The sequence below is a fragment of the Gorilla gorilla genome, chromosome 16 (genome assembly GCF_029281585.2).
Source record: "Gorilla gorilla gorilla isolate KB3781 chromosome 16, NHGRI_mGorGor1-v2.1_pri, whole genome shotgun sequence".
Lineage (NCBI taxonomy): Eukaryota > Metazoa > Chordata > Mammalia > Primates > Hominidae > Gorilla > Gorilla gorilla.
The window spans coordinates 89,151,454-89,171,700 of record NC_073240.2 but is presented as its reverse complement, the minus strand read 5'-3'; the positions used below and the strand labels follow the sequence as shown (position 1 = coordinate 89,171,700).

The 20,247-nt window shown below is 47.4% G+C and overlaps 1 protein-coding gene across 9 annotated transcripts in view; it reads left to right on the top strand.

The window, feature by feature from the left end:
• The window catches only part of NTRK3 (neurotrophic receptor tyrosine kinase 3), a 397,164-nt gene that overhangs the window by 302,218 nt on the left and 74,699 nt on the right, over positions 1-20,247 (top strand). For all 9 annotated transcript variants that reach the window (XM_055362905.2, XM_055362904.2, XM_055362906.2 and 6 more), the window contains one exon: positions 14,076-14,206. In XM_055362905.2, coding sequence (XP_055218880.1) covers positions 14,076-14,206 — 131 coding nt within the window. The remainder of the gene's footprint in view (positions 1-14,075; positions 14,207-20,247) is intronic.

Below are 20,247 nucleotides of genomic sequence, written 5' to 3'. Positions count from 1 at the left end.
CTGTCAGGGAATTTATGGATGCACTTATAGATGATTTTATTTATTGATCTGTTTATTTTTAGCATCCACTAGATGAAAACAGTGTAGACAGCACATCAGGTGAAAAGATGACCTGGTTTTTCACACATGTTAAATTAGTAACCATGGGCACTGAACAGCAAATTCCATTTCCCAAACCCTGGCCAGCTAGAAACTTTTCTGGGGGAAGTCTCTTCAATGAAACATTTATCAAGTGGTTTTGCTCTGTTGCAGATAATATTTTTTTTTTCCTATGACTGGTCTTCCATCCAAATATTTAATTCCTTCCTGATTTTATAACTTGGATTTCCTAACTCATTCTGCCTAAGTCATGACCTGGAGTAATCGGAGATTCATGTATGTTTGCTCCAAAATCTCACAGATAAGCGGAAATTATACAGGAGAATATCCATGTGTAATTGACACAAAACACATCTGCAGGAGGCAGGAGGTATAGCTGTTTGGTCATTCAGCCTCCATACTTTTTGTACTGAAAATGGGAAAATGAGTAAGTACTTAGAGAAGAGACATAGAGGGAAAGGGCTAGTTTCTAGGGTAAAGAGCTGGTGTGGGAAACATCTCATCTCACATATATCCCCTAGTTGGAATTTGTAGGACTGTACAAAGAGAGCCCAAGGGCTGGCCTCTCAGAGAGCTGGCAGGAGAGGGATGGCAACCCAGGCCGTGGGCCTTGCCTGAACCCTGCACAGTGGAGGCTCAAGGAGCCATTCACATCTGGCCACAGAGCCTACAATAAAGATCTATTTCAGAGAAAAAAAGCATGCACACACACACACACACACACACACACACACACACACTGAAAAGGTCTGGCAGGAGCAGAGCAGCTGCAGAAGGCAGCAAAGAACAGGCTGGCAATGGAGGTCAATAACCCGCACGGAGAAGGGGCAGGTGGGCAAGGGGGCTAGAAAGAGCTCGTTCCCAGGGAAAGCAGAGAAAGTGGAGTGGTCTATTCCCAAGGAGGCCACAGCCTGCAGACAATGTGTAGAAGTCACCATATCAAGCAGCAATCTCTTCTGAAAAAGCAGAGAGGAAACGTCCCCGAGGCTGATAAGAAAGGGGAGTTGGGGTCCTTCTGCAGAGCATAGAAGGATGGCTCCTTTTGGGGCTCCTGAGTGTGTTTGATGTGGGTTCCTGAGGCTGATGCCCCAGAGACCTCACCTTGGTTCTTCTGGGGCCACCCAAAGAGGTCCAGGCCTATCAATAAGAGGTGGCCCTTCATTAGCTGCACAGGTCTAGTGATATTCAGTGAAGATTTCTCCCTTCTCTATTTTCCACTGACCGTCAGTCCCAGAAACCACTTGACCTCCAATGTCTGGGATCTTCCCAGAGACTAGTAAGAACAAATAACATTGACATCATTGAAACCTCACACTTCTCTATGTGACTCAGTTTCTGTCAGTACCAGGAAAACGATGAAGAATCGTCTTCTGGTCCAAAGCACCATCCATGTAAGTGTTTGCTGATGACTTTAGCTAGTGCCCGAGAGGCAGCAAACTCGGAGCTTGGTGAACACAGATGGACCTGATCCAAGACCCCCAAGCCAGGGGAGGGATTCCAGGGGTCAGATAGGGGCGCTTGTAATTCCACCAGTTCTTTTTCTTTGGTTTTCTTTTGTTGTTTTCTATAGAATTGTAGGGTGGGAGAGGTTCAGGAGACAGGCCAGAAAACCACCGGCCAGTGCGTTTAACATCTGGTGTGGGGGAAACTCTTGGAAGCCAGCTCAGAGGATGTGGTGGGAAAACACCTGGCAGAGTGAGTGGGCTTCGACAGGGGGAAGCGTGGATCTGGGATCGCGGAGGCCTTGCGGAACGAATCTGCTGGCTGCGCCGAGCTCTGGCTGCCCACGCGGAGGGCCGGCGTGGCTGGGACTCGCAGGCCCTGGCCTCCGACCTTGTTCCCCATCAGATACAGGGTGAGGGCCAGAGCGAGAGGCTTAGAGGGGGCGGCGGGGGTAGGGCAGGAAAGGCAGGGGTGCCTGGCAGAAGCCCTGGCTCCGGCAGTGGGAGTGGGGAATGGGAACATATACCTTGAAAGGGGCCCAGCGTGAACTCTCGGGACTCCCGGACAGTCTCCTCAGTCTGCGGAGGGTGGGCTTCAGAGACTTCCAAAAGAGTCTGATGGAAACGGTGTCCAAATGCAGAGGTCACGCGGAAGGAGATGGTGCCGGGAATAATGGAGTGCGCACAGGGTGAGCTGGCGGCCAAGATAACTTTGTGTCACCAAAGGCTCCAGAGGAAGCCTGTGGGAGCTGGGCTGAGTTAGAGAGGGACAGGGAGCTGTCTGTCCCCGGGGCAGGGAGAGGAGGTGGGGGTTCGCAGAGAGGCTGATCACCAGCGCCCCTCTGCACACCTGAGGGAAGATAGGAAGCCCCAATAGGGCAACCAGAGCAGCCCAACAGAGCTTCCCTGCTGTGCAAGGGCAAGAGCCCTTTCATGGGGGGCACGTGTGTGTCCTAGGAGCTCACGACTAGACTGGATTTTAAGCACTTTAGGAAGAAGAGGAAAGAGGATACTTTCTTTCTTTTCTTTCTTTCCTTCCTTCCTTCCTTTCTTTCTTTCTCTTTTTCTTTTTCTTTTCTTTTCTTTCTTCTGTCTTTCTTTCTTTCCTTTCTTCTTTCTCCTTCTTTTCTTTCTTCTTTCTTTCTCCTTCTTTTCTTTTCTTTCTTTCTTTTGAAATGGAATCTTGCTCTGTTGCCCAGCCTGGAGTGCGGTGGCGCCATCTCGGCTGACTGCAACCTCTGCCTCCCAAGTTCAAGCGATTCTCCCACCTCAGCTTCCCGAGTAGCTAGGACTACAGGTGCGTGCCATCACGCCTGGCTAATTTTTGTTTTTTTAGTGGAAACTTGCTTTCACTATATTGGCCAGGCTGGTCTCAAACTCCTGACCTCAGGTGATCTATCTGCCTCAGCCTCCCAAAGTGCTGGGATTACAGGCGTGAGCCACCACACCCGGCCAAGTCTTTCTTGAAGAAAGACCCTTAGGGTTAAGGACCCCACATGGGGATTCTAGTTTCTACATTTCCGTGGACTTCGGGCCTGCCTTCCATTCCCTTCAGAAGCAGGGCATCACCTTCTCTCTGGTGTCTGAGCCTTCTGCTTTAAGCAAGAGTAAAGTTAGGCTTTTCCACAGAAAGGCCTCCCAAGTCTCTGTGGAAGGACTCTCTGGGTGACCTGTTCATTTCCTAGGGTCCTTTGTGCATTCACTAAAATCCTTTCCATCAGTAAGTTCATTGCTGGGGGAAAGAATGAGGGTAAGCAGACTTCTTCAGGCCAGCAAGCTTTTCTTCTGGAACCTGGTGAATGTAGGAAGTCTAAGGGCTCGGCCCATGTCCACAAATGAACTGGAATTTTATGCCTTAGTATAACTAAATTCTATCACATAAAAATTGAATGCTGGTCTTTGCCAACACCACTTACTCTCTCTAGTCAGGCAGCAAGGTTGTTTTGAACTGGTTTTCTCTGAGCTGCCCAGGAGGTGAGCTTATGTAGGGGGCAACAAAATAAGCAGAGATGGTCCCAGGACACCTATTTTTGCATAAGGAATAGACATTCTGAGGAGAGAAAGAGAAGATCAGGAAATGATCTTACGGATAACACAGGATTATTTCCCGTGTTGGGGACTGGGTTGATTTCTACTACTGGAAGTGGGGACGGGTACCCCAGATGGAGGAAAGCTAGGACACAGATGCACAGCACGAGCTCACATGGTTGCTCAGAGGACAGTGGATGGCCAGACTGTCCATCTGTTGGATCTATTTAACGCATTTATGAGGATGAAGCCTGGGGATTTGTGCCAGGTTATCAGAATTCTCAAATATCAGACTAAAAACTGCCTGAAGACATGGATACTCTATGTTAAGGCCTATTGAGCACCTACTGTGTGCCTCCCAACTGTTTTAAACACTCAATCTCTTCATTTAAAGATATCAAAACTCCATGCAGTAAGCACTTTAATAATAACCGTAACAATAATCAGGGAGAATCCTTGCAGGTTTGAGCAGAGAGCAGGTGAGAGGAAGAAATTGGCATATTCCTTCTCGAACTTTCATGGGCATTAGCTCCTTCGACACGCTCCAAATGTACGACTGTACACATGATTTCACTGAATCCTCATGGCAAGTCAATGAGGTGGATATTTTCTTAATTTCGCTCATGAAAACAACATTTGAGACTGGTTTAGTAAATTGCCAAATGCGGCCTCTGAGGATGTGTCCTTGAGTGTGAATTTATACCCAGTTCTGTCTCATTCCAAAGCCATGTTCTTTCTCAGTCCCCTTACTCTGATCCTGGTGTTTGCTCCCAAGGTCCCCTTCCTGTCCTTTCTTCTTTTCTTCATGTCTGTTGTATTTTGGGGGGTGCTGCTGCCTCTCTTATATAGATCAAATGATGCTCTTTCTCCCTATCCTGCCTGAAGCAGCTCAGTTTTATCTTGGACCCATGGTTGTGGGTAGCTGTCAAGGCCAATGGTGTGTCCTGCGAATGGGTGACTGGGATCCTCTGGTCTCCCCTTCTACGGTTCACCCTGTGGTCCTCACAGGTGTTTCTCTTCCTGACCTCAAGACTTTCAGCATGGAGCTGCATCTCATGGCTCCAGTGCCCTGCAGCCTATATCTTGGCCCAGAGTTCTGGTGCTGGAAGGGGCAGCCTTTAGCACATCGTGCTCTGCGTGTTCTGGTGAGAACATGACATCACAGGGAGGGCTTGGGGGACAGAGTCAGATGCCAGGAATGAGAGGCCAAGGCAGCATTCCTGGGTAGTAGCTGGAAAGGAAGGGCCTCTGGGGAGATTGAGAGGTGGGATGTGACCCTCATATGGGCGCTTTGAAGAGGGTTTGTCACTGTCAGGCCAGAAGACGCAGAGGAAGGAGGGGGCCCAGCAAGTTGTCAGAGGGACACATTCTCAGTCGGAGCCTGAGATTCATCTTTCAGCACCTAACTTCACAATTCCAGATGGCTCTCCTTGGGGAGTTCTTTTTCTCTTTATTCTTGGCTCGAGCAGTCACTGCTTAATGAGAGGCAGAGGCACTCTTGCCACGGGAAAGGCCAACAGAATATAGAGACCAGGAAGTGGGTATGAAAGGGCAGGCATACTGTGGTAGGGAGGCTGATGTTGGGAGCCTGGGTGTTGGTTGGTGTCTGAGCTCATGGCGGTGGAGCACGGTGGGGTAGCACTGGGGAGCAGGGACACTTCTGAACTTCAGCCTCAGCTTCTGAACTTCTTGTGTCAGGAAACGTGAGCTGGAAATTGCCCCAGAACAGACAGTCCTCTGCTGATCCTCTCTCTTCGCTGCTTCCAGAAACAGCAGGGTGTCTTATTTATATGTTCATCTTGGTGGGAACACAGTGTCTCGGTGTCCTAGACTGCTACCTCTAGCCTAAGGGTGCACATGTGCCCCAGAGTGGGACCTGCTGTTTGCTGAGCTTCTTCAGAGCTGACCACGGAGGCACTTTGTTTAGAAGTCTGGGGAGCCGGAGACTGAGGGTTAGGATGTGGGTCTCAGTACTTTCCTGGTTCAATATGATCTTGGTTCCTCGGGCCATTCTCGGAGCCAGGACATAAATAAGTCTGTTCTTAGGAACTTCCTGGCTCTTTTCCCATTCTCACTCATCTTTCCTCTCTTTTTGCCACTCCCCCAGATTCCCTTCTTCCTCCCTCTTTGCAGTGTTTTCCCTGCTAAAGTCTCTAGCAGTGCTTCAGGGGGAGTTTTAATTTATTTGCCCATTCATCATATAGTTAGTGGGTACCTACTTGGTCTCAGGCCCTGTGCTAGGCCCAGCCTACGAACTTGAGCAACACATGCCTTTTGACTTTTGGCCTTTTGACTTGTGCAACTGCCAGCACCCTTCAAAGCCTCTTTGTAAAGATGTCAAACTCTGAAAAGAATGTGTGAGGGAAGCCCTAATCCAGAGAAGGCCTAGGGACGAGGCATGGACTGGCCAGCAGAAAGATCCAGGTTCTTATTCTTAGGTAAAAAATCCTGAGCCAACCTGGCCCCAGGGCAGCAACAGGAACAATCAGGGCTGGTGGTCATTCAACCTGGAATCCATTCCCAAGTCATTGTTACCCCATTTGACTAATCATTTTTATGTTTTATTTTATTTATTTATTTTTGAGACAGAGGCTTGCTCTGTCGCCCAGGCTGGAGTGCAGTGGCACAATATCAGCTCACCACAATCTCTGCCTCCCAGGTTCAAGTGATTCTCCTGCTTCAGCCTCCCAAGTAGCTGGGATTATAAGCACACGGCACTGAGCGCGGATAATTTTTGTATTTTTAGCAGAGATGGGGTTTCACCATGTTGGCCAGGCTGGTCTTGAACTCCTGACCTCAAGTGATCCACCCACCTTGGCCTCCCAAAGTGCTGGGATTACAGGCGTGAGCCACCGCACCTGGCCTTGATTACTAATTTTTAAATTCTAGACCTCTAAAAAAATTCTGCAGAGTTTTTGTCTTAGATCTCCAGCCTTCAAAATGTCTTCTCTTAGAAAGGTTCTTTACAGGAAACCAGGAGATCCTCTTTTTTCTCCTAGTCTATAAATCATCCAGGGATGGCTCTGCAGGAGTGGTGGTTTGAATAGTTTAGCCATGCTCTACTCTTCTGTCCGGGTGGAGAACTGACTGGGTTGGCTGGAGACCCCTACAAAGGGCCTGTAGCTGGCCAGGGCACACGTTTGCCTGGCTATGCTCTTATGCAATACCTTATGCAATTAGCTCCTCTTGCTTGCCATTCATAGAAGGCGTGAGGTGAGACCCAGCCAGGAGGCCAGGAGAAAGTGTGAGGGCAGTTCTTTGAGGGCTGGCAGAAATTTATATCTTGAGCTCAGGCAGGGCCCTGCCCTCTTGGTGGTCTCCTTCCCCCTCAGAGGTTCAAAGCTGGCCCTCTTTCTCCCTCCTGCCACTTCAAACACCCAGAGTTGGAGCTCCCAGAATGTTATTCTTTTCCATTTAAAGACATTCCATTTCATGTGTAATTAAATATGTGGTATTGAATTAATGTTTTCTTCTGAGCCTTTTTGGCAGCCAGAGACCCTAGGGTCTGGTTAGTGCAGAGAAAACACACGCTTCTCACAGATCCTCCCTTCCTCTCCCTGTTTCCTCTTCCCTCTTCTCTCCTGCCAAGAATCTCCCTCCTCCCTCCTCCCTCCTGCGTGTAGTCACGCTCAGGACTCACCTTGTAATGGGTGAGCCTGAGGTCCTGGAAACTCTGTTTCTGGGTGGGGCAGCAAGGTCTTGGGTTTCTGCATTCTGGTGCTGGCTTTATCTTCAAATGTCATCCTGGTGGCTTACATTGAGCTTAGGTGGTGGCAATCAAGGGTAGGAAGAATAGGTTCCAGGATAAAGTGACACACTCTCTTTACAGATGTTATTGGTTTCTACCAAGTACTGATGCCAGTGCAGAAAGCAGAGCCTCTCTCTGAAGTAGGGGTTGCAGGGGTTGAAGGGGGCTGTCATGATTAAAGGATGTCAAGGTGGCACAGTCTGCTCAGCCCAGCCTTTAGAGTCCCACAGGACACCTCTAACAGCTAGGGGATCTTGGGCAAGTTACTTAACCACCTTGAGCTTCAGCCCCCTCATCTGTAGCACGGGGACAGCAACATATTGTGTTTAAGAGAGTTGTAGGGCCGGGCACGGTGGCTGATGCCTGTAATCCTAGCACTTTGGGAGGCTGAGGCAGGTGAATCACCTGAGGTCAGGAGTTTGAGACCAGCCTGGCCAACATGGTGAAATGCCATCTCTACTAAAAGTACAAAAATTCACCAGGTGTGGTGGCACGCACCTGAAATCCCAGCTGCTCAGGAGTCTGAGGCAGAATTGCTTGAACTTGGGTGGCGGAGGTTGCAGTGAGCCCAGATTGCGCCATTGCACTCCAGCCTGGGCGATAGAGCGAGATTCCATCTCAAAAAAAAAAAAAAAAAAAAAAAACAGAACCCACGAAAGACAGAGCTGTAAAGATATCATGTGCTCAGCCTGGTATCTGGCTCAGGATAAGTGCTCAATTGATGGCAGTTATTTTTATTATTAATAAGGGTGCAAAGGGATAACAATGAGCTAAAGGAGCAGTGCAGAGCGAGATGGAATCCACAAGGGAAAGATCTGTGAGGTCTCAGTGATGAGGACAGGAACTAGTTAGGAACTGAGTATCAACATGAGCCAGGGAAGAGGGGAGGGCAGGATGGTTAGGAGCTGCCACCAGGGCCCAGCCCTCAGGGCTGCTGGTGGTGGCAGGGGACTGCTTCTGAGCCTCTTAAGTCAACACCTTCAGAGAAGGACTGTCTCAGTCCTGTCCACACACATGGTCCCCAAGACAATAATTAGCCAAAGCACCGAGGTAGCAAACAAGTTTCTTTTAAGGCGATCTGAGTGTGACTGAGTGCACACACTCACCTTTGGGGACCAAATTTGCTGCTTGGCATACAGCAGGATAACTGTTATTTATAACCACCGACCCTGGGAAATCGGGTTCCTCTCTACTGATCAATACCAATCTTGAGTCGGTGGCTGTCTCTGCCTTTTGATGTCTTTATTCCACTGTCTGACCAACCTCCTCCCGCAAACTGTTTTGACCTCTGAAGGAGGAGGAGGTCAGGCATGGTGGTGGCAGCCGTAGACAGAGCTGGTGACCTCTGAGCCAGGGCCAGCTTACTCCTGGGCAAGCTCGTGCCATTTTATTTTAGGAGAAAATCATCATCCTTCTCCACATTTCTTTCCAAGCCACGATTTTATTTGCAAGATAGGTGTTGAGCTCCTAGTTGAAATGAAAATCGGAAAGGAAAGAAAAACATCTGTTAAATGTCTAATATATTTTAGATATTTTATATCATCTTTATTATCTAAAAATTTTAGATCATCCTCTGAACAGTTCTGCCAAGTCAACATCCATGTTCCCATTCTACAGATAAGGAACTAGAGGTGTGGAGAGTATAGGATTCAATTAGGAAGTAAGAGGGTCAGGATTTCAATAGAGATCTGGGTTTTTTTTTTTTTTTTTTTTTTTTCCAGTCTTCACTCTTTCAGCAGCGCCATTTGGGGCAGATTTTTTGTTCCCTCTTCCTCCCTGGTCGCAGGGCTGAGCAGTTTATGCCTGCCACCTCCCTGCCCTCATTCTCCCAGAACAGGGAGGTGAAGCTGACAGTGGTCACCTCTGTGTCCAGCGATGTCAGTGTATCCAGCGGCTCTGTGTATGCCTCCCCTCCCGCCCCACAGGGCTGCCAAGGGGAACAGAGGTAGGACGAGGGATAACCCCTGCCTGCCCACTGACCTCTCAGGGCTCTGAGGTTTTCTGTCCAGAGGTGACCAGTGACCTCAATGGATTAGAGATTCTGCTCTAGGTCACGCTTGCTGCAGGCTGGAAGACCTCCCAGAAGTGAATCCCACACATATGGAATAGTTATCTTGGTCCCCACTACAGAGAAAGAATTCTTGGAGCAGCCACTAAAACACAGAAATCTTGTTTCTGTTCTTGTGTCAGATGAACCGGTTGTCCTGTGGGAACAAGAAGATCTACAGGTGGCTTCCTCTGGTGGAACCCAGTTGGTGGCTGTCTCACAAAAAGGAATTAGGGAAAAGCCAGGCCAGAAGGTCCCAGGAACTCTTTTAATTTCCCAAAGAACCCTTCCCATTACATAGCAGCCCCCTGCTTTCTCCAGCAGCCCCTTTTTTGTTGGAGACTGGGAGGTCTTCCCACGGCCTGGGTTATTCATCCCCCTCCCTGCCTCCCCTTCCAGTGTCTCCATGTCTGAGCCTTGTGACCCAGACTCTGCTGGGCCAGCCAGCCAGGCAGTAAAAGGAGATTGATGCCCTCTCCTCTTAGGAAAATCCATCACTTTTTGGCATGTGGGTCAGATAGCTTCACCAGAGGCAGCTCTGAACAGCACTGTGTGAGCTACAAGCATGCAGAAGCAGGGACCCAAATAGACGCGTGGACGTCAGAAGTGAAACGGTTCACTCCAGTCATTCCCCAGGGCCTGAGCAGAGGCTGTTCCTCCCGCACTCTGTCCCCAGATACACTCTTCTCCCCAGGGCTTTGTCTGTTCTGTAAGGCTTCCAGTGGGGGCTCCTGTCCTCGCCTTTGGGAAGATGCTGTCATAGAATTCCAGGATGAGCAGAGTGAGGGAAAGTTGAGTAGTGGAAGATGGAGGGTTAAGCATCTGTGAACTGGATCATTTTAGTGGCCATAAAGCTGGGAAGACAGAGCGAAGGCAGCCTAAGGTAAAGGAAAGAACACGGGTTTCGGAGTCATAAACAAGAGAGTCCTTCTTTGGTCGCATTTTACCTCTGTGAATTTGGCAAGTTACCCCCTGCCTCTGTTTTCTCACCTGTGAAGGGGGTGTAATAACACTTATCTCTCAGTCTCTCAGGGTTATGATGAGAATCAAGTGTTGAACACACAGTAGGTGTTGAATACATAGCGTGCAAGTTAATTCCCTTTGCCCTACTGTTTCTTCGGTAAGTTCAGTGAAAGAAGCTGCTCATATGGTATTCTGGAGTCTCCAGTCTTGTTGATGCATGGGGTTGTCCACATGGAAGTGATTTGCCTTATGTGTTTGGCCCAAATCCAGCCAGTCTCTGCCAAAGCTCCCTGGTTACCTTGTGGAGCTTCTTATCCTCATGACGAGGAACCAGTCCTCTCCTGGAGGAGAATTTATGGTCGAATAAAATCTGTGCTTATTTCCCATTCCTCCTTCAGCTCCTTCCCAGCACTCACCACCCTACCCAGGGCTAAGGACAGGTATTGGTGTCAGAATTCTTTCACCCTGAAGACAACAAGAATGAGCCAAGGCTATTTTCTTCTGAGCACCTGAGTATTTCCACATCCCGGAAAAAGTTCCATTTGCACATTTGGGGAAGACACTTTGGCCCACGGAGGCTTCTGCTCGGGCTTTTTCATGTACTCACAGAGAGCAGATGAGCTTCCAGTAATATGGTCATTTGCCCTCTGCTACCTTCAAGGCTCACAGCTGTCACAGCTTCCCCACTCCTGCAGCCAGGGGTTTGCAGCTGCTGCCAGGCTGTCCTGGGATGTTGAGGGAGGGCTGAGAAACCACTCCCTGGATGCTGCTCCCACTTGGCTTGTCTGAATCTCTCAGGGGTTGTGATTCTTGCTGCCGAGGGAGGGAGAGGAGAAGGATGGATTCCAAGATGTGACCGAGGCACAGCAGCTGAAAAACAGAGTCTGGTTCTCTTTAAAGTTCCTCCATTCCCATTTTGCACTAATTGTAGCTGGGAGTGAGTGTTCTGAGTGGAGCTGGTGAGGTCTCCCAGCCCAGAGTTGTACTTAGGGACCCAGGAAAATCTATAATATTGTTTTGCCTTTTGTAGAGATGTTTCTAGAACATAAGAAGGCAAGAGAGGCATGATCTGCATTGCATGGATGGGTAGTTGGGCCTCTGAGAAGGGACTTGACTCAATCTAGGCCACACAGCTAGGGAGGGAAGGAGGACCTTTGAGCTAAGCCCAGGACGTCTCACCTCCTCCTGGGCTTCTGGAAGTGAGGCATGGCTAAACTGTTTGTGAGCATGGTACTTGTTTAGGCCAAGTTGTAAAGGTAAACTTCTTCAGCTGGCTAATTTCCCACCCCACCAAAGAAGCCGTGTTCTAGTGATTCTCAAAGTGTGGTTCCTGCACCAGCAGCACCTGGGAACTTAGAAATGCATATTTTCAGGCTTCAACCTGGACCTACTAGATTGGAATCCCTGGTGGAGGAGCCCGGCAATCTGTTGTAACAAGCCGTCTAGGTGATTTTGACGCATTCTCAAGTTCTCCTATTACAATGCAGAGGAAAGGTGGGATTGGGGTGGAGTCTGGGGCCAAACGGGGCTCTTCCCCAAGTAACTTGGCAACCCTGCCATGTCCTGATGCTCTGAATCCCATGCCCAGCTCAGTCACCAGGTGGGGATGCCTGATTTGGCCCTCATTTCTCCTTTTTGTAAAATGATATCAATAATAATGAAAATGCCAAAACACAGCCTACATTTTGGAGGACTTAAAGGTTTACAAACTTCCATGCTCAGGTAATAGGTAAGTTAAACTCGTACTATTCTCCCCATACCCATTTTACAAGTGAGAAATCTGAGACCCAAGGTTTCATTGTTGTTGTTGTTGTGTGAGGTGCATAAGCTCTTGGAGGATCCAGGTCTTGAAGCAAGCACCTGTGGCTTCCCAGGCCTTCCCAATCCTGGTGTGTTCAGAGATGTGGGCTTGACATTGTACAGCTGCCATCGTGAGCCCTGTCTTCACTCCCAGGCCATGCCAGGACACTCACCTTGCAGAACCTATGTGTCATCCCTAGTCACCTGGGAATGATTAGGTAGCAGGAGCAGGTGGCCTCCCGAGAGAGGGCCTGACTTCCTATTTTCTCGCAGTGGGAGACTCTTTAGCCTTGCCCTCCAAGGTCAACAAATACCATTCCTCAGAGGCTGAGAAACAGAGACAGAAAGTGTGAAGAAGGGAACCAGTTTTAATCCCCTCCCTGTAAAGACTGGGGCATAGCCCTGCAGTGTGTAGCAGCCGCATTGCAGCCTGTGGCTTGGGAGGAGCGGTCGCCAGCAGCTGTTAATGTGCAGGTCTGTCCTGGGGGGAGGAGAAAATAATAGTCTGTAAATGCTTCTTCTCGCAAATCCTTACTAGGCAGATCATCTGCGACACTGTGGGGATACCAAGGACTCTGATGGGAGGAAAAAGATTCCTGTAGTTTATTCTTAAAGGAATCCCCAAACCAACAAAACACTACCCCAAGACTTCCAGCCATGCCCCTCTGTCCCTATTACGTCTCCTCATTTATGGGGATGGTCTGCCATGGCCCAGGATCTGCAGCTTTCATTTCTCTACAAAGTCACTTGGGATAATCCGCTTTTTGGCTCAGCAATGCTCTTCATAATGTGAATACAGGTATTTAATGGGCTTCTGCCTGTTGAACAATTAATGTAAAGGTCAGTGAGTTTGCTCTTTTCATCGCCAGCCCACTGCTTGTATAACTCCTTCGTAGCATTCTTTCCAAATAGGTGGGAGGGCTGAGGTCACAGCTCTGCTTTCTCCAGGCATACAGACCTTAATTAGGTTGCTAAATTAGCAGAGGCAGGGGCAACCCTTCTCTCTACACACACCCTCGTTCTTGGACTCTGAACTTTCCTTTTGTGATCTCATTGGTCTTTCTCTCTTTCAGAGAAGGGTTGGCCAAGTAGGGGTTTCCCCCAGATAATCTTAGCTACTCGTTAGTAGTCTCTGTCATGAACCAGGCACTGTGATGGGGTCACTACAGCCTTTATGTTACCACAAAAACCAATGTGTCTTTGTGTGTGTGTGTGTGTGTGTGTGTGTATGTGTATGTGTGTGTGCATGCGTGTGTCTATGTCTTCTACGTCTTTACTTTGTCCTCAGCACTGGGCCAAGCTCTTTATATGGATTATCTCATTTAATCTTCACAAGAATTCAGCAAGGAAGTTGTTCTTGTTAATCCCATTTTACAGATGAGGAAATTGAGGCTCTGGAGCTAAATAACTTTCCCAAGCTCAAAAAACTAGTAATGGAGTGGACCCAGGATTCCAACCTGATTCTCAGTCGTACCCTGGAAAATTTGCTTTTCAAAGTGTGACCAACAGCAGATGGACATGACCTGGGAGTTTGTTAGAAATGTAGATTCTCAGACCCACTGGATTAGAATCTTCATTTTGACAAGATTCCCAGGGGATTCATGTGCACAAAACTGTGGAGACTGCTTTGTGCTATCTCCAACAACTCTGGCTAATGAATACCAGAATCCTGTGCATTAACTACTAACTCCATTTGCCAGCAGAGGATGCTGTGGTTTAGAGGGGTTAGGAGTTATTCAGGGACAGCATTGAGATTTGATTCTGGCCCATACTCTCAAACCACAGAGGGATGTCAGTTTTTATGCTAAAGTTGGTGTGCTAGAGTTTGCCTTTGCCTGCTGTGGGCTCAGAACCAAGTTCTCCACTCTAGACCTCTGTACTCTTCTGTCTCCCTGTGTCACCAAACGAGGACTGATTTGCTGCCCTCCTCTTTGTCCCCGTCCTACAGATGTGCAGCACATTAAGAGGAGAGACATCGTGTTGAAGCGAGAACTGGGTGAGGGAGCCTTTGGAAAGGTCTTCCTGGCCGAGTGCTACAACCTCAGCCCAACCAAGGACAAGATGCTTGTGGCTGTGAAGGTAAACCCCAGAGGCACGCCGGCACCAGGAGGAGGGCTGGCTGAGGGCCCAGGGAGGGAAGGAAGAGGCTCACTCCATTTGAGAAGATAGTGCTCAATTGGCTTTCTCAGATGCAATCAAAGGACTTTGCTCCGAGGTCAATGAAGTTTCCTAGGGACCAGAACAACTTCCTTTGGCTTCCAAGGTCAAGGGCTGCAGCACTTAAGGGGGCTATGCCTGGGAAGCAAGTTTATTCTTGTAAATGACCCTGGTCCTTTTTTGGTGGCCCTGTGGTTACCTCTGTCCCAGGGCTGGCCCTCCACACTCCACCCTTCACCATGTAGTGGCTTTACAGGACGTGCTGTCTGTGCCTGGAAAGTCACACGGCCATTTCTTAGTAATTGAGCTGTTGTAGAGCGGGCTGATTAAGGAGGACTGGGTAACCACTTCCCAAGGGCACAGAAGTCACTGAGAATAGATGTTGAGGGAGAGGGGTGCAGCAGGGAGGCAGGGGGTTAGCACTGGGAGAATAGTGAGTGAGGTCGGAGAAATTCTTAGGTACTTCCCATGGGTTTCAGGTTCAGACCCCAAGGGGCAGCATGCCTGGGAGAAACTTCCTCCTGGCAGCTGCTGGAGGGCTCCCTTAACCACAGGGCTTCTGTGTTGCCAAGACACATGGCAGATTTGCAGCAGGAGCTGAATTGCTTGGGGTAGGAGAGAAGGGGCTTTGCTACTACTAGTTGTCCTTCCAGACTCTTCCACCCAGCAGTCAACAGCTTCTCTTTGTAAACCAATATTGGACAAATCTTTGAACATGGTTAACATAAAAAGAGTCAAGTAGCCTCATGGAGGCACACACAGATCTCTGGAGCCCTTCTCTGGAGTCTGGAGTGGCTTCATTGGATGCAGTGAGCAGGCTTCTGAGGCCAGTGTAGAGTCTGCAATGTCCTGACATGTGGGCTGACCAATGCCAGAGATACGGCTCCCCATGAAGACATTCACCCAGACCTCAAAATGGTCCCATTCTTAGCATTGAGGGATCACAAATGCAGTTCTTGTTTCTGCAACTTTTGGGTCTCTGTATTCATAGTCTTGTGTATCTACAGATTGTTTCTGTCCACAGAGGGCAAATAGCCTCGTAGAATGAAGGCAATACAGTGCAGGCATAGCATGGGCATCAAAGAGCCTGGGTGCAAATCCCAGTTCTATCACTGATGAGCTTTGGGACATTTCACAAAACACTCAACTTCTTTGGGCCTCAATTTTCTTATCTGTATAATAGCAATAATAATATCCCCTCCTTAGAATATTGGGGATTAAATTACATAATGTGTCTAAAATTCTTAATGCACTGCTTGGGGCTTTTTATTGAGTAAAGACTCAATAAAAAGTAGTTGGCATTTGTTTCTATCATTATCATTGTCATTGATGTTGATATTACTGAATGTGCTTAGATACATGACATATGATCTGCCAAGCTTGCATTGACTATCTAGAATAGGAGTCACCAAACTTTTTCTCTAAAGGTAAATATTTGAGACTTTGAGGGCCTTATAACTCTCCATTGCAACTCTTCCCGTGTTGTTGGAAAGCAGCATAACAATACATTCACTAATGAGGGCGGGTATTTTCCAATAACTTTTTTTATTACCAAAATAAGCATAGTTTGCTGACCTCTGCTCTAGAAAATAAATAAGAGTACTGCATCCTAAAAGGCTAATGATTATTATTGCTGTACATCCTGTAAATAAGCTTGCTCAGTGTGCCTGCATAGACATGAGATGGTCAGATGAACAAGGGTGTCTTTAAACAGCTTGGAGCAGGGATGTAGAAAGGTTTCTAATGTTGACCCTAAACTTAGGATCTGCACTGCCCTGGCATTTTTAATATATAGGATGACACTAATCCATGGGGTGTTCCGGCATCCATCTGGGGACTGGAGAACGAACTGAACGTTTTTGCACTTTCAGCAGAGAATGAAATGATGGCTGAAAACCCTAGGAAATGTTTCCCCGAGTGGTCTGGCATTAAGGGGCAGTACCCAGACCGAGTAATGCAGAAAATGTGTTTCTGTTCCCATCCTTTTAAAAGGATTTCCTTCTTTCCTTGGATCTGGAGGAGATGAACCGTCTGGGATTTTACACACGTGTCACTTGGTGGATCTGCCTAGTGGTCAGCCTGGAAAAGATGCCTATCTCCTCCAGACAACATCTTGGAAGTGGTGTTTCCTGCTTCCTCCCCTCCTTAGATTCCACTTCTTTTTGCAAGACCCTTCCTTTTGAGTTAGTTCTCATGTTGATGCAGAGTAATTTTGTACTTCTAGAGAACACATACAAGTATAATCCAAAATAAAGTTTTCCCAAATCAATTGGCAAGAATGTTTTGCCCAGCAGTTGCTATGGTACAAACAAAGAAGCGGAAACCACAGCCTATTTTTAAGGTGCTTACAGCCTGCTGGGGAGAGGGAGCAGGATTGCACAGGACATAATCTGCATATATGTGTAGTATAAGTGTGACATTAAAATAACCTCATGCGTGAGACTCTTAAATAAGTGGTGCCACTCTGAAATCATCATTAGACAAATAGAACATTTACACAGCATTCAAACCCAGTCAACCCCCTTCCTTTGCAGAGGAGGGAATGAGATCCTTCTCCCCATTTTTCCTTTTTTTTTCCTTCTCTGTCTTCATACTCTGTCCCGGGTGAACCTCAGTGGTCTTCTAATTCATGAATTCTTCATGTGGTTTTATCTGGTCTAGAGCTTTTCCTGTCTGTGGAGGTTTTTGCTTTCACTTCAACGACCATATCTTTTATTTCCAAGATATCTAATCGCTTCTTAATTTTGTTACCTTAATTTTATTTCTCCCCCTTCTTGTGGCATGCCTTCTTGTTTTCTTTAGAAAATGTATTTCTTCACTCCTTTTGAGAATTTACTTATTTAAAAATCTTTTTGAGCCATTGTAATAAGATTGATTTATCTTCAGGAAATTTACGTCCTGATTTTTGATAATATTAGTCATTTGGATTTAGCATTATATTTCTTCCTGCCCAGCACCCCTGGGCAGCTTCTGGGTTCCTTTTGGCTTGAAGGGTGTTTTGGTTTTTGTTTTTGAGTAGTCACAATTTCTAGTTTCAATTACTTTAAATTGAAGCAGGAGCTTAAAACATTTGTGAAACAATCTGAGTGCAGAATCTCAGATTTTTACTATTTTCCCAATGTTTTTATGCTTTTTCCTTCCACTCTTAACAGTATTTTTAACCACTGACCTTTAGCAGGTTTTTAAAAAGCATTCATCCTAGCTTCCATAAAAACTCTCCAATCTATACTCATATTTCATTGGTTTCTAGAACATTTCATTACATTAAGTAACTACATTAGCAGGTTTAATTGTCATGAATGAGTTTGGGAACAATCACAGATGACTCTTGGTAAGCCCCTCTGTGGGAAAGAAGTATCTCCCTGGGTATCTAACTTGCAGGGAGTGTTCAGGATCTCATGTTCTGTAGAGGTCATAAGCAGTGCCAGCTAATCGGGGCTGTCACGTAGACACAGCTCAGTGGAGAGTTTTGTGGCAAAAGGAGGAGCAAAGGCCCTGGGGCAGAGAAAATCTTGGAGGGTACGGAAAGGCCATGAGACTGAAGTGTAATAAATGAGGCAGGAGGAGTGTGTGCAAGGACAGGAGGCAAGGAGAGATGGGGAGACCAGACCTTATAGAGTCCATGACTATGTTAAGGAGTTTGGATTTTATACTACAAACACTGGGAAGCCAATGGCCAGTTTTAAGCCGGGAAGACAGATGAGAGAGGGGCACCCCTGTATGTAATAACTACCCATCTTCTTTCCTGGTAAAGTTGTGTGAGACTCTCACCCGAGGAAGTGGCAGTGGATTTTGAGTCACTAAAAGAAAGATGATTTTGTAATGAAAGGAGGTTGATTGGTGTGCGTGCGTGTGTGTGTGTGTGTGTGTTTGACCACTTAGGACTTTGAACATTCAGGAATGTGTGTATATCATGTGTATATCATAAAAATGAATTTCAGGATATTAATGAAATCTGAAACTGAACATTCTTTGAAATATCTCCCCCTAAAAAAAAAAAGTAAGATGGAGGGCAGCAGGGTTTGGATGACATGAAGATGCTGAATGACCCAGGAAGAGTTGGGAGCTGTCGAGAAGTTGTGTTCTTACCATCTAGCCTATTTTCCTTCCATCCAAATAAACAGCCTTACTGAACTCTCTCCCCAAGGCAGAGTGGACATGACAGCTGATGCACATAGAGGGGAAGATAAGAAAGGGAAATGTCCCCAAACTTTGGAAGAAAGAGAGGGAGAGAAGAAAGGCAAATTCTAGCTCTCCTTTTTGTACTAAAGATACTATACAAACGCCTGAGCCAGGAGCCTCCCCAGCTTCAGAGACCTCTTGGCAAGATGCATGTCTTTACACTGATAGTTGGTGGCTATGATAAATCGGTTCTTTCCCATGCCACTGACTGGTGACCCATTTTGAGGTTTCCCAGCCATGAAGATGTTAAATGTGGACCCCACAGAGAGGGGCCACAGACTCACCGGCCCTATTTTCCTCCTCATTATTCTCCTCCTGTCACCTCTGTTCTAATTGCATCAATCCCTGGGGACGGGGCCACTGGCAGCTCCCAACCCTAGGTGCCATACCCTACGTTTGGCCAATTAGGTAAGAACTTCAGGTTTGACTCAAGAGCTGGAAAGCCCACTTTGAAAGCACGGAGAAGGGATGTAGAAGACTGAAAGTAATGGTGGTTGCTTTGTGCCCATCTCCTAAATGAGGAACCCATCTCTGCCTCACAGTGCAGGGTGCCAGCCTGGGGGACGCTGGCTGGTGCTGCTCAAGAGCTGAGAACAGAAATATCCCAGGGCTGTCATTGACGTCCAGACTGTGGGAGAGAATGATTTAAAGAGATGGAGAGAGGCCATTTGGCTGGCCCCAAATTTGACCTACTTTTCCCTCTCATAAATACAGCATTCACATAAATCTTTATATTCTCCCATCCCACCCATGCTGGGTTCAGTTTTTTCCCCTTCTTCTTCTTCTTCTGCATGAAAATAAATAAACCACTCTGTGTCATTCAATACCCATGACCCAGCCCATACAGCTGAAGGCTGCTGCTGGGAGCTGGGTCCCCAGAAGAGACTCTCTCTCACCATGACTCTCTGACTTCTCAAATGTCTTTGTTCTGGCTGTAGGTAGACATTACATCCTATTCGTTTATTGTTAGGTAGCTTCCCAGAGCAAGCAGCCAGATTTGAAGTGGAGAACACATAGAATGAGGTCTGGTAAAAATCAACATTGGGCTGATCACATGTCCTTGCCCTATCCTCAAGCCTGGCACCTTCGCTGGGCCCAGCCACTCTGTTGGCAGCCAACATCCCACTCCTTTCCTGACCCTCTCTTCTATACTTCCATATCCTTTTATTCCTCTGCCCACCATTGTCTTGGGGACCTGCCTAGTGACTAATTTATCCCACAAATTAATTCAGGCAGGTGTGCTGGGCAGGAGAGTGTCCTGGGCTCCAGACTCAAGCTGTTACTTGTTAGGTGATCTTTGGCAAGTTACTTCCCCATCCTGAACCCCAGTTATCTCATCTGTAAAATGGGAAAGTTACACTAGATAACTTTCAACTCTTTTGTCAGCCATAGATTAATTTAATCAAGCAGTATTTTTATGAAGCCTCCAAATTTTAAAAAGAATAGAAGGTGGTGCTGGTTGAAGTTGAAGGGGGCTTGATCTCCGGCTGGAAGACCACACCACCACTTGGTGACCTTAGAGGCATTGCTACTGAACTTTGGGGCACTGTGAGGCCCACCAGGAGAGTACTGAGGTCCAGTCAAACTCTAAGTGTCTGTCATTTAATTAGTGTGAATGTGAGCTGATTCCTGGACAGGCTCAGCCTCAGTTTCTCCAACTCCAGAAATGAGCAGGTAGGAGTAGATGATGTCTAGGGCCCTTTTCATGCTAAAAGTCCATCATTTCTGGTGTGTGCTAAGGGCTGAGAGGTTTGATGGACCCCCCCAGATACACCTCTTTT